Source organism: Peromyscus maniculatus, chromosome 8, assembly GCF_049852395.1.
Source record: "Peromyscus maniculatus bairdii isolate BWxNUB_F1_BW_parent chromosome 8, HU_Pman_BW_mat_3.1, whole genome shotgun sequence".
Taxonomy (NCBI): domain Eukaryota; kingdom Metazoa; phylum Chordata; class Mammalia; order Rodentia; family Cricetidae; genus Peromyscus; species Peromyscus maniculatus.
This window is the reverse complement of record NC_134859.1, coordinates 84,750,870-84,764,382: the sequence shown is the minus strand read 5'-3', so window position 1 is coordinate 84,764,382 and position 13,513 is coordinate 84,750,870. Positions and strand designations below refer to the sequence as shown.

The 13,513-nt window shown below is 47.8% G+C and overlaps 2 protein-coding genes and 2 non-coding genes across 4 annotated transcripts; all 4 read left to right on the top strand.

Annotated features, from left to right (window-relative positions):
* Positions 1-271: 271 nt before the first annotated feature.
* Rpl23 (ribosomal protein L23) lies at positions 272-4,073 on the top strand. The gene is made up of 5 exons (XM_006971860.4): positions 272-407; positions 928-1,011; positions 1,376-1,504; positions 3,720-3,833; positions 3,941-4,073. The coding sequence occupies exons 1-5, from the start codon at positions 395-397 to the stop codon at positions 4,021-4,023; spliced, it is 423 nt and encodes a 140-aa protein (XP_006971922.1). The 5' UTR covers positions 272-394; the 3' UTR covers positions 4,024-4,073.
* Positions 1,042-1,176, top strand: LOC121831911 (small nucleolar RNA SNORA21). The gene has a single exon (XR_006075506.2). It is a non-coding gene; the product is annotated as a small nucleolar RNA SNORA21 (small nucleolar RNA).
* A 2,356-nt stretch (positions 4,074-6,429) lies between the features above and the next one.
* On the top strand, positions 6,430-10,207 carry Spmap1 (sperm microtubule associated protein 1). Its single transcript, XM_006971861.4, has 3 exons — positions 6,430-6,703; positions 8,936-9,035; positions 9,928-10,207. The coding sequence occupies exons 1-3, from the start codon at positions 6,497-6,499 to the stop codon at positions 10,086-10,088; spliced, it is 468 nt and encodes a 155-aa protein (XP_006971923.1). The 5' UTR covers positions 6,430-6,496; the 3' UTR covers positions 10,089-10,207.
* A 1,311-nt stretch (positions 10,208-11,518) lies between these two features.
* On the top strand, positions 11,519-11,590 carry Trnac-gca (transfer RNA cysteine (anticodon GCA)). Its single transcript has one exon. It is a non-coding gene; the product is annotated as a tRNA-Cys (tRNA).
* The last annotated feature ends 1,923 nt before the right edge of the window (positions 11,591-13,513 follow it).

The following is a 13,513-nucleotide window of genomic DNA, read 5'->3' as shown; positions in this document are numbered from 1 at the left end:
ACGCTGGGATTCCCAGAGAGTACCACCACGCCCGGTGCGCGCCTTATTTTTGAATTCCTGGTAACCAGAGAAGAGCTTGGCAACGAAGCTCAAAAGAAGCCGTTGAGCAAATTAATAAAGACAAAAAAAAAAAAACCCAATGTGTCTGTCTCCAATTACTTCCGCGGCCGCTGGGAAGAGAACAGAATTCATCTGCGCCTGGATAATTAAACCACCGTTTACAACGCCCGGGCGCCGCAAAGACGCCCAGGCTTCCTACGTCATACAGCTGCGCCACGAGGGACCAGGCGGGTGCCGGGAGATCCGGTCACGTGGCCGACGGGGCGGGGCCTCCCGTTCATATCCCAGGGTCCCTTGGACTGACTTCCTTTCTGACTCTTTCCGGGCGTCCAAGATGTCGAAGCGAGGTGAGGGTTTGGGCTTGGGGATCCGCTGGCATCCGCCGCGCCGGGCGGCCGGGCGGGTCCGTGGCGACGGCTCCGGGCAGTGGCGGCGCTTTGCAGTTTCCCGGGCCGGAGAGGGAGTGGATGGGCGCCGCGGAGGCCTCGGAAAAGCCCCGGAGGAGGAGGAGGGTGGCGGAGTCGGGGCGCCGAGCTGGCAGGAGCGCAGCGTGGGCCCGGGCTGCGGAGCGCGGGGCCGGACGGAGCCCGTGAGGGCGCCCCGCGCACGGCTGCGCAGTGGGGCGCTAGCCGGCCTGCCTTTGCAGCCTCGATAACTGTAAAAAGTGGAGGCTGGAGCCGTCCAAACCCCCTTAACCTCGACAGGAGGATGGTAATGTGGGGGGCAGCCGGGTCCTGTGACCGCTGGGCGGCACACGGGGAGACGCTTTTCTTGCAAATCTTATGCCATTTCAGGGTGGGACTGTGAGGGGCACTGGGGATCCTGCAAACGGTGGTTGCTTTATCTGGTTTCTCTGCCTCCCCGCAGGACGTGGTGGGTCCTCCGGAGCGAAATTCCGGATTTCCCTGGGTCTTCCGGTAGGAGCTGTGATCAACTGTGCTGACAATACAGGTGAGGCTCCTGGCCGTGCCCGCCGCGATCCCCCTTTTAAAAGCACTCAGTGGGCCGATTGCTGGTGACCCACTGAGCCGTCAAGAAGGGGCAGAGTGAAAACACCACTTTTGGGTGAAGTGGCAACTTGCTGTGTTGTTGACTTCAATCGGTGTTGTGACAGGATACATCTGAAAGGGGGCTTGAGTGTCCAGTGAGTGAGAAGGGGCTTGGGAAGTACAAGAACTCGCTTTTGTTTCGTTTCTATGGCTTTCTGAGGGTGACCCTAAGCGGGCAATACCGCCGTCTGCTACAAATATTATTTTTGTTTGCACCTGTTTTTTTTTTTTTTTTGTTAATTTTGTTTTTTTTTTCTTTTTGGTAGGAGCCAAAAATTTGTATATCATCTCTGTGAAGGGAATCAAGGGACGACTGAACAGACTTCCTGCTGCTGGTGTGGGCGACATGGTGATGGCCACAGTTAAGAAAGGCAAACCAGAACTAAGAAAAAAGGGTGAGTAGACCATGGCGGATAGTTGAAGTTCTCCATACATTGGAAAAAAGGATTTTTTTTTTTTTGTGGCTGCCAAAACCTCCACGTGACTTCTGTTCATTTGAGAAGCTGTTGATCGGTTGTACAGCTGCTGCTGGTTTTGGTGCTCCCAGACAGCTTTTGACTTTGTAGCCTGTATTGGACTTGGAGGCATGAGCCATGGGCCTGACTGTTTTGGTTTATGGAATATCTTGTCGTTTTCCTGGATATTCTTCTGTAAGCTCAGGTCTCTGCTGTTTAATCTGTGGCTCACCTGGCAGTTCATCAGGCAATAGTAGACCACCTGTTTTTATGAGGAAAGGTCTCTGGTTCCTTGTATGGTAATCCTGAATGGGTGTTTGATGTGTGGCTTATTGTTGGAACAGCTGGAAGCAGGCACAGCTTTAAAGGTGTCAAAAAGTGTTCCCATCAGGTATGTGGATGAATTAAAAGGGACAAGCCTAATGGAGACCTGCCTGGCCTTGAACTCAGATCCACACACCTCAGTTTCCTAGGTGCTGGGTTTAAAAGCACTGTTCTGTTCTTTTTTTTTTTTTTTTTTTTTCAGGGCCTTCGTAGCAGTCCCTTGGCACGGCACAAATGTGGGTGTGGGGTGTGCTGGTGTGCTGTAGCAACACTTTGCAGTCAGCTTCCACAAACCCCAGTGTACTTGGAGCATGTAGTTAGAAATCTTTGTGCTGGGCCGAGGCAGGTGGATCTTTATGAGTTTGAGGCCAGCCTGGTCTACAGAGCAAGTTCCAGGACAGCCAGGGGTACACAGATGTCCTGTCTCAAAAAACTTGGGAAAGCCAGGCAGTGGTGGTGCAAGATTTTAATCCCAGCACTTGGGGGGCAGAGGCAGGTGGATCGCTGAGTTCCAGGCCAGTTTGTTCTACAGAGCGAGTTCCAGGACAGGCTACAAAGCTACACAGAGAGACTGTATGGGGGAGGAGCTTTCTTTGTTCCCCAAAGCCTCTTCTCAGAACACTTCCAAGGTCTGGTTGGTGGCTCAGGAGGCTGTCAGAGGAGAGTACAGCATGTGACCCTTACTTTGGGGAGGATAACAGCTGGATGTACTGTTGTCCCCACCACTGGTGGAGACATCCTAAGTTTCTGCGGTCATAATTGGGAATCTCCAATTGAGACTTAGTTCCGTATTAGTATTAGTTACCTATTTTTTCCTGATCTGTGGCTTTAACAGTAGTCAGAATCTGTCTTTAGGAATTCAGTTTTAATATTGTACATAATGATAGTGCTTCAACTTGAACATGCAGGAGAGAGGGCTTTTAAACAGGTAGCTTTAAAAGTTGAGCTTAGTTCTAATTATACAATAGAAATGGAAGCCAGGCTAGGTAGTTTTTAGACTCTGAAGAGATGGTGGTGGTTCATGTATATTGTCTGACATTGGTAAGGTCCCAAAGGGATCTAGTCTTGTTTTTTCCAAGTGGAACTACCTCATCAATAGGCAAAAGTAACAGAATGGATTGCGTGTAATATTTGCATCACTGTATACTGATGAGGGATCTTTCTCCAGTAAAGGAACACAAAGTCTAAAGAAAACATTTCCTGTCCTTAGTAAGATAGGGTGCACTGTCAAGATGCTGGGCATTAATTGGGTAGTTCAGGGAGTAATAATACACTTCAAACAAACACCAGTAATGAATTCTCTTTAGATATGTTGGACAGCAAACAAAGAAGTATGTAGAAACTGACACATAAAAATACATTTTTATTTAGTGTAGTTAATATTTGTACGTCAAAATGTGTGTATGTTGTAGGGGAAGCCCTCTAAGGTTATCGTTGTGAAGGCCACATTCTTCATTAGAGTGCTAGGTTACAGGCATGTACTACTACATCACTCTTGCATGCAAGGCAAATTCTGTCAACTGAGCTCTTGGGCTCTGACTTCTGATCGTGTGGTCCTAGCTTGCTACATAAGAGGGGAAGGTGTGGCAGACTGTTTTTAAGTTTATATTTTGGAATTATTCAGGAAAGGAGCGTGTATATATATATCTTTCTGAACAAAAATGATGGCTGCTTAAAGGGGATGTTTGCATTGATTCTTGTCCTTGAGGCTAGGTGATGGAAACCTAATGCTGATTGGACATTCTGTGGAGGGGTGTAGCTGCTTGCCTTTATGCTTGCTTGTTCTAGGGCTTTGACAGGTGATAACTGCTGCCCTGTTTTTCCTCCTTAGTCCATCCAGCGGTGGTAATTCGACAACGAAAGTCGTATCGAAGAAAAGATGGGGTGTTTCTTTATTTTGAAGACAATGCAGGGGTCATAGTAAACAATAAAGGCGAGATGAAAGGTACGGATCACTTCAAACCGTCTTGTACATCTCGGGCTGGGTGACTGACTGCTCCAGGAGCATGGACAAGGAGCCCTCTGTCTGACCTGTCTCCTTTTTCTGTGCAGGTTCTGCTATCACAGGTCCAGTCGCAAAGGAATGTGCAGACTTGTGGCCCAGGATTGCGTCCAATGCAGGCAGCATTGCATGATTCTCTGGTGTATTTGTAAAATATTCATTAAAAAGTCTTTGCTCCAAGAATTTGTTTTCTTGACACACCTTCACCGGTATCAGCCAGGATTATCTTTAGGGCCTGGAGAGATGGATCAGCTATAAAGAACATAGGCTGTTCTTTCAGAGGACACAGGTTCAATTCTCAGCACCCACATGGTAGCTGTAGCTCCAATTGAGAGAGAAAAAAAGCCAACATCCTCTTTTAGGACCCTCTAGCACGAGGTACACACACATGGTGTGCAGATAAAATGCAGGCTGAAATGCTGGTGCATTCTGCCTAATGACAAGTGACCTATTGTAGGTACACTTCAACAAAAGCAGCCTTTGAAACAAGGTGAAAGTTTAGTGCTTATGTACTTTCACACTACTAATACCCTGCCAGGGATGTGTACTGCTGGTTTGTCTTGGGTGTTGGGTCCCCTAGAACTGGAGTCACAGTTGTGAGCTGTCATGTGGGTGCTTTTTAAGGACTGGAAAAGCGATATCCACAGACTGATAGAGGTATAAAAAGCAGTCTTTTTTTATCCCTGCACAGTGGTTTTCTTCTATAATACCAACAAGACGAGCCTGATCATAGCCGGCGTGCAGCGCACCCCCCCCCCCCCCACCTTGGGCTGTCCCAGAACTCACTTTGTAGGCTGGGCTAGCTTTAAGCTCACTGAGATCCTCCTGCCCATGCCTCCCAAGTGCTGGGATTAAAGGCATTCACCACCACCACCTGGCTCAAAAAAAATTTTGAGGCAAAGTCTTGGTATGTGTATCCTTAGTTGGAATGCCTCAAACTCATAAATGATCCTCCTGCTTTTCTTTAGGTCTATTCTAGGTCTGTTGGTGCTGGATTGTATATCTGCACCATCTATACAGTGCCCTCAGGTAGTCAGATACTCTAGAACTTGAGTTACAGATTATGTTCCTGTGTGGTTGCTGGGAACTGAACCCAGGTTCTCTGGAAGAGGAAGCAGTACTCTGAAATGCTGAGCCACCTCTCCAGCACCGACTAGAAGCTGTGTTCCATCCACTCCCTCACTGGTGCTGGGATTATAGTCGACATGCTTACATTCGGCAAACCTTTTTCTTGAATGTTGGGAGGTCAGGCATTTATACAGCAATGAACAGAAAGCCTTAGCTGTGATTTGTGTCTAATCCAGGAGAGGCAAAAGTAAGTTTTGAGGCCATCCTGGGTAATTTTAGCAAAGTGAAGGCCTGAAAGTATCCTGTAGTAGAGGGCTTGCCTGGCTGAGAACAGTTTCAATTCCCAGGAATACCCAAAAGTATTGCCAACCTGCTTCCCCCCAAATGCCATACAGGGTTGGCACATGTATATGGGGGTGCTTCGGTACATGGGGTGTATTAGGGTTTATTATTGGGGTGAGTGGTCAACTGGGGAAGTGGAAGCATGAGGAAAGAGTCGCTTGCGATTATAAACAGAATATAGCATTTTACTGTATCCTAGTCCCTGCCAGGCAAAGAATTCCATGTCCACTTAGTTTAGGTTTTTGTTTTTGTTTTTTTCTCAGTCTGGACGACAAGAATTGGTTCCAGGTGGCACATACTTGTAATCCCAGTACTTAGGGGCTATCAAAAAATGAGGCTAGCCTGGGCTATCTAAGAATGATTAGAAAAGTGGGATGAAAGGAACAACTCTGAGGGTCCTGAACAGAGGGTTGGGAAAAGAGAATTCTGGTGTTCGGTTCTGCAACTAGGTGAATTGCGGGTAGGGAAGGGACAATCAGCAGTAGCTACCCCAGGCTGACCTCAATCTGTAGTTGGTTGACCTTGAATACCTTCCCAATGCTAGGATTACAAGTGAGCCCCACCACCTGTGGTTTATGGAAATCCTCCTAAACCCTTAGCTACTTACACTGAAGGCGAGGGTTCTAAAGTGCTCTGAATTATGGTCAAATCTAGATGCCAGCTTTGCAGCGGAACTCAGCCAAGAAACTGAATCTAATAAAGCCTGGGAGCAGTGGCTGGAGATGTTAAAGCCGCACAGCTTTGCAGGGGGACTAAGTTCCGTTACCTTTTTTTGGTTTGGTTTTTTGAGACAGGGTTTCTCTGTGTAGCCCTGGCTATCCTGGTGGAACCTCGAGTTCGAGACCAACCTGGTCTAAAGCGCAAGATCCAGGACAGGCACCAAAACTACACAGAGAAACCCTGTCTCGAAAACACCAACAAAACAAAACAAACACAAAACATTTATGTATATAAATTGTGAGCGCAGAAAACTGGGCATGTAGTACAGTTTGAGAGAGGGCTTATCTAGTACGCATGCGCATGAAGCCCTGAGTTAAATCCCAGCACCTCAGTAAGATGGGCGTGGTGAACCGGAAATGTAGAACAATGAGGTTTGTGTCTCGGGAGAAACTTGACCTACGTAACAATGTAACAATGCTCCGTGAAGTCCCATCTGTGCTCTCTCCAGAAAGTCTTCAGAGGCTGTGCTGGTTGGGATGCCTCACTGTTGTGTGTGTCCTCTGCGACTCGAAAAGAGCTTTGTTTTGGATGGGGTGGCCGTGAGCACAATGGCTCGGGCCTACGGCCTCACGAGGCCCAAGCTGTGGTCCGCAATTCCGCCTTACAATCCACAACTTGACTACCACACGCGTCGGTACTTCCGAAGCCACGTAGTTCCGCCCGTTTTGCGGAAAACTGATCAGGTAGGTTTGGGAGTATCCCAGAGGCCCCCGAGATTCCGGCAGCCAGCCATTGGTGCTTGACTTTGATGGCCCAGGACTGTGAGGTTTTGCCCTCCCTAATTCTGGGCCTCGCCCTGCAGAGGGCTGGGCACCGCAGAGGCCAGCACCCTGCGGCTGCGTTGGTGAACTGGGGAGTGGAGGAGTGTGGTGACCGAGGAGTGGAGGTGCTGAGCTCACGAGGTTCTTTCCACTCGGAACCCCATCTACAGTCTCATTTCTTGTTTTGCAAGAGGGAGACTAGGGCGGGAAGCCTGCCTCTCACGACAAATAGGTTTCCTTGTCTTTGTGACATCACTGGTGTGTGTGGGGGAACGCTTTTAGCGTGACCTTACCGCAGGTCCTCAAAACCTGAAGAAACTCCCATAGAGCTCGGTGAACCACACAAAGGGGATTGTCCCGACCTGGCATCTTGGGTCTATGCTGTCACAGTTGCAGGGTTAAGCTGGCTAGGGACACCTGTGAGCCCAAGGGAAGGGAGCCCCACTTTTTTTTTTTTTCCAAGACAGGGTTTCTCTGTGTAGCTTTGCACCTTTGCTGAAACTCTATTTGGAGACCAGGCTGGCCTCGAACTCACAGAGATCCACCTGGCTCTGCCTCCCGAGTGCTGGGATTAAAGGCGTGCGCCACCACTTTCCAGCTTACTTTGTTTTTTTGTTTGTTTTTAGAGATAGGGTCTCACTATATGACCCTGGCTGGCCAAGAAACTGGCTTGGAACTCACAGAGATCCGCTGGTCTCTGCCTCCCAACTGCTAGGATTAAAGACGTGCCACTGTGTCCAGTTTCACACACACACACAGAGTGTTTTGCCCACACTTATGTCTGTACATCACTTGTGTGCCTGGTGCTCTTGGAGGAAAGAAGAGGGTGTCAGATGCCCTGCACTGGAGTTACAGTTGTGAGCCTTCATGTGGGTACTGGGAATTGAACTGGATGTTCTAGAGGCGCTTCCAGAACTCTCAACCACTGAGTCATCTCTCCAGTTCTGCCTCCAACCCCCCCCCCCCTTTCTTTTGAGGCAGAGTTTCATCTCTGACTCATTCTCCAGCTCAGGTTGCCTTCAAACTTGGGACCCTTCTGTTTCCTCCTAAGCTTCAGAATGTAAGCATGTGCTACCATACTCAAGCTTTTAAAGTGTTTCCTTTTTTGGTTTGTTTGTTTCTTGAGATGGTCTCATACTTAGTAGCCCAGGCTGGCTTGGAACTCACTGTGTACTCAAGCCTGGCTTCAGACTCGAAACTTCCCAAGAGCTGCGAAGTTACAGCATGCCCATGCCCAGGTCTGGTTTTGTTTTATTATTGTTTATCATCAAAATTACATCTGTGCTGGGTATTTTTTTTTCTTTTTTTTCTTTTGGTTTTTCGAGACAGGGTTTCTCTGTGTAGCTTTGTGCCTTTCCTGGGACTCACTTGGTAGCCCAGGGTGGCCTGGAACTCACAGAGATCCACCTGGCTCTGCCTCCCCAGTGCTGGGATTAAAGGCGTGCGCCACCACCGCCCAGCCCATGTACTGGGTATTTTTATTTGAATAAAGATGTGGGAAAGTCAGGTGGTGGTGGCACACATTTTTAATCCCAGAGGCAGAGGCAGGGGTCTCTCTGAGTTCAAGGCCAGCCTGGTCTACAGAGTGAGTTCTAGAACAGGTTCAAAAGTGACAGAGAAACTCTCTCTGGGGGGTTGGGGGAGTGTGAGAAACAAGATATTTGAGCTGGATGAGTGGCATGTGTACTGGGGAGAGGTTAGGGTGAAGACAGGAGGTCAAGGTCAACCTCAACTAAACAGATTTAAGGCTTCCCCTGAGCTATGTGAGCCTCTTGTCTTGAGAAAAATAACCAACAACATGTAACAAAATGTGTATTCAGCCTTTACTATGGCAGGCCTTTTATCTGAACTAAGTCATGGACATCTCATGGCAGCTTTCCAGTTGGTTACTAATGAGGGAACGTGAGGGCCGAGAAGCTCTGTAATTGGCCGGTGGTCACATAGCTTGCCAGTAATAGAGCTGGGATCAGGATCCACACTGTCCAGCCACAGAGCCCCACCAGCCACACTGCCTCTGCAGGTCATTAGTGCATTTAATCTGCCCCCCAGTTTCTTCTGGCTCTTCTTCTTCCTCTTCCCCAAAGCAGCCCCAGGAAGTTTGCACCTCACTCTCTGAGGCACCCCAACTGACAGCCTTCTCTCCTTCATTTTCAGGATCATGGAGGTACAGGAAGGGATGGCTGGATAGTGGATTATTACCACATTTTTGGTCAAGGACAGAGATATCTGAACAGGAGAAACTGGGCAGGGGCAGGCAAGTGATCATCTTCATATGATCCCACCATGGAAAAACACTGTGTACCCCAGAGCTTAGAGAGGCCTGGGTGGGAAGAGAGGGCCAAGGACTGTATCCTCCTGGCTTTTCTTCCCATACATAGCAAATCATGTTTGGGGCACCTAATACTCAGTTCTTGAACACCTACCATATGTCGGGTACCCCTCAGCCTCCTTTTATCCCATGGTACAATTCATTGCACCATGCATGATTTTAAACTGGTCTGCAAGGAAGGGCTGAGATGGAGCTGCAGTTTCCCCCATCCAGTCTAGAGCCTGTTGTTCCATGTCCGTGTGTCCGTGTCCGTGTCCGTGTCCGTGTGTGTGTGTGTCCGTGTGTGTGTGTGTGTGTGTGTGTGTGTGTGTGTGTGTGTGTGTGTGTGCGCTCTCGCGGGCGCGCCATGCATTCCTGCCTGTGTGTTCGTAGTGTGCCCCCCCCCCCCCCACTGCTTCCCTGAGCATGATCAGTTTAGCAGCCATGGGAAAAGGAAGATTCACTTGTTCTCACGGGGACAACCTTCTTCCCATCCAACTCCACCTTTGGGCACAAGATTACCATGAAGTTCTTTGTATCACACGATCGAATTGATCTCATCTATTTTCTCCAGATGGGAGAGAGGCAAGGGCTGACATCTTCACATCTCCAGGGAGCCAAGTGCGGACCCAGCACATACCAGTCAGAGTCCTCTTGTAAACGCACCTGGGGCAGGGTTCATTTCTAGGACATCTCTGTTTCTGGGACCTCATGTTGTTGGTTTTTTTCAAGGGGCCCAGGGCCTCTGAGGAGGAAGCACCCAGCTGTGGGGGTAGGGATGCTATGACTCACTGGGCTTAAGTTGTCTGCAGGCTCAGCCACTCTCCTCTTTCCCAAGGGCATTCCCTCCAGCAGGTCAGTGGACATGATTACTACAATGCCAATCCAAAGAAGATAACCACGGGCTTGAACGGTCGATTTGGCTACCGCCGGAACACTCCAGCCCTCCGCCAGCGCCCATCAGTGTTCGGAGAAGTCACCCCATTCCCTATTTTCTGAAGACATTGCTTCACAGGCCTTGACATGAATCTCCAAGCAGATCTTTAGATGAACTGTCAATGCTACTCTATATTTTTAAAAGCTAAATTTGTAAAAACTAAAACAAAAACAAAAAGTTACATTTGTGTGTCCAGGTATGTTCTTTCTTCTCTGGGGTGGGAGGAGGGAACAAGCTGGATTCTGTACACTCAGCTTCACCTTTGGAAGGGAGAAGATCAATTGAAAAATCAAGGCAGCCTCTGTTTCCTTCTAGGCTGGGTGGTGAGATGGGGCTGTGTTTGTGTGTCCTTCCTTGGCAGGGCCAGGGATTAAACCCATGGTCTAGTACAAGGAAACACCAGCGGTCTGCCACTGGGCTACCTCTCCAGCCAGCACTAGGTACTACAAGCTTGGCCCTCCACAAAACTTCTCCAGGTACCAGTAAGCTGGCCACTGTTTCCATCAGAACAAGGAAGGGAGCTGTATGTGACAACCTGAGTCAGGTCCCCAGCACCCACAAGGTAGAAAGAGCATACTGATTGCCACAAACTGTCCTCTGACTGCCACATGCTCTCTGTGGCATGTATATGCCCATGTGCATACATATGCTCAAACACAATTAAAATGTCATTTAAAAGAGACAAAAAGAAAACAAACCCAAATAAACAAAGGCAAAAATACACGAGGAATAGGCAGTGAGGCCCTAGCTAGGTGCAGTGACGCACACTTGTAAGCCCAGTACTTAGGAGCTGGAAATGGGACGAGCCGCACAAGTACCAAGTCAGCCTGGTTACATAATGGGTCCCAAGCCAGCAAGGACTATAGAGAGACCCTGGATCAAGTCTCAAAAATAATAAATACGATTTCCCTGATTATTTCCATCCCCTCTGAAACACAAAACACAATCCTGACATTTCAAGTGGGCCTGGGAGTTTGGTCTATAATCCCAGCTAGCTGAGAGACTGAGGCAGAAGGATGCAGGTCAAGGCTAAATTGGTTACATAGGGAGACTGTGTCTAAAGAAAAAAAGAAACTCTAGGGACAGGAATATAGCTAGATGCTGAGAGTGTGTAGTAGAGAGTTTAGTTAGCATGGTTGAGGCCTTAAATTAAATTCTTAGTCCTAAAAAAACAAAAATAAAAAACCTGACATCATCCATCTCCTCCCTCCATGTAATTCATTAGGGGGCAGGGGGATCAAGATGACATCAGGGTGCTTATTAGCCCAAATCAGAGGATTTTCTGCTCATGATGTCCATTTCCTTTCTGACCAGTTGTCATTGTTTTATGTTCCCACCCTGCTCCTTGGTGGCTGAGAAAAGCCAAAGCAGAAGATGTGTACAGAGAAGGCGAGGCTTGAGAACACAAAGCTCCCCGGGGCATTAGTGTGGGTGGAACCAGTTCATAGTGAGTCACCATAAGTGGACAAGGAAGAGGACAATGACAAGGTGAGGGGGTATAGCTCAGGGGTAGAGCATTTGACTGCAGATCAAGAGGTCCCTGGTTCAAATCCGGGTGCCCCCTTCCTCCCTGGTTCTTTTATTTCCATAACCCAGGCACTAAAAATAACAAGGAACATTTAACCTGGTCTTCTGGACTAGGAATGAGGCTATGATCCTGCCTGTGCTATGGACAAGAACTTTCAAGCCACTCTTATTCTGAAATACATGTTCCTCTCACTTTCCAAGGGACCAATAAAACAAAGTCACCATACCCCTCCCCTTTAACACAAAGTCATCGGGTCAGGGCTATAGCTCAGTGGTAGAGCACTGGCTAACCATGTGGGAGGCCCTGGTTCAAGACTGGACCCTGAAAAGAAAGGAAGACGATTGGTAGATATCTCCCTTCCTTCCTTCCTTCCTTCCTTCCTTCCTTCCTTCCTTCCTTCCTTCCTTCCTTCCTTCCTTCCTTCTTCCTTCCTCCGTAACCCTTGCTATCTTGAAATTTGCTATGTAGACCAGGCTGGTCTCAAATTTATAGCGATTCAACTGCCTCCGAAGTGTTGAGATTAAAAGCATGCAACACCACCACCATTTTTTAAAAGAAGATTGTATGTGTGTGTGTATGTGTGTGTGGTGTGTGCGCGCAGATGCCTGTGGAGGCAAGAAGTCAAGAAGAGGGTGCTAGATCCCTTGAAATTGGAGTTACGGGAAGTCATGAGCTGGTTGAGTCATCCCTCCAGTCTTTTCTAGGTATTTCTAAAAAGAAACCTTAATTCTTTCCCTCCTGAACAGGTAACTACTTTTTATTTTTTCATGTGTGTAAGGTTGTGAGACCCCTGGAACTGGAGTTAGGCAGTTTGTGGGTGCTGGGAATTGAACCTGGGTCCTCTAGGTAGAGCAGCCAGGGCTCTTGGGTCATTTCTTCAGTCCCTTAAAATTTTTTGCAAGATACAGTCTCATGATGTAGAGTTGTTTGCTATGTAGGCCAGGCTGACCTTGAACTCATAGAAATCTGCCTGCCTCCGCAACCAGAGTGTAGGGATTAAAGGCCTGCACCACAACATCCAGCTAAACTCTTTTTATTTATCAACCACAATCAGCTAGTTAAAATAAAAAAAAATTAATTTTGTGTATATGAGTGCTCTGAATGTATGTCTGTATATCACTTGTGTGCCTGGTGGTCAGGGAGGCTGGAAGAGGGTTTGGGATCTGATAAAACTAGGATTACAGATGGTAATGGGCCACTATGTGGGTGATGGGAAGTGAACCAGAGTCCTCTGCAAGAGCAGCCAGTGTTCTTAACTGCTGGGCCATCTCTCTAGTCCTTTAATTTTAACAACTCAAAATAAAACACAATATGCACGTCTTTAATCCCAGCACTCTAGCGGCAGATGAATGTGGATCTTTTTTAGTTCAAGGCCAGTCTGGTCTACATTGAAGGGGACAGCCATGGTTTTACATAGAGAGAGACCCAAATAAAAATTAATTGATTAATTATTTAAATAATAATTAATTGATTATTTAATTAACAAGAGGCTGTAAGACAGAAGCAAGTAGGCAGATACTAAACTTTCTGACCTTGGCCGAGGATATATCTTTCTTTTCTCTCTCTCTCCCCTCTGTGTCTCTGTCCTCCTCCCTTTTTTTTTTTTTTTTTTTTTGGTTTTTCGAAACAGGGTTTCTCTGTGTAGTTTTGGTGCTCTGTCCTGGAGCTCGCTCTGTAGACCAGGCTGGCTCTGCCTCCTGAGTGCTGGGATTAAAGGGGTGCGCCACCACTGCCCGCCCGTATTTCCTTTTTCAAGATAGGATTTCTCTATGTAGTCCTGGCCGTCCTGGAACTCATTTTGTAGACCAGGCTAGCCTTGAGCTCCCAGAGATCCGCCTGCCTCTGCCTGGGATTAAAGGCATACATCATCACGCCCAGGCAGTTTTTTTCTTTGTCTCGAAAAACAAAAACAAAAACAAAACAACAACAACAACAACAAAAAAACAGAAAAAGAAAAAA

Excerpts from the sequence above, each read along its gene's own strand:
- Spmap1 (XM_006971861.4), top strand. The coding sequence starts at position 6,497 with ATGCCTCACTGTTGTGTGTGTCCTCTGCGACTCGAAAAGAGCTTTGTT. Across the intron at positions 6,704-8,935 it reads TTTTGCGGAAAACTGATCAG|GATCATGGAGGTACAGGAAG; the intron begins GTAGGTTTGGGA and ends CTTCATTTTCAG. Across the intron at positions 9,036-9,927 it reads GAGAAACTGGGCAGGGGCAG|GGCATTCCCTCCAGCAGGTC; the intron begins GCAAGTGATCAT and ends CTCTTTCCCAAG.
- Rpl23 (XM_006971860.4), top strand. Across the intron at positions 1,505-3,719 it reads ACCAGAACTAAGAAAAAAGG|TCCATCCAGCGGTGGTAATT; the intron begins GTGAGTAGACCA and ends TTTCCTCCTTAG. Across the intron at positions 3,834-3,940 it reads CAATAAAGGCGAGATGAAAG|GTTCTGCTATCACAGGTCCA; the intron begins GTACGGATCACT and ends TTTTCTGTGCAG.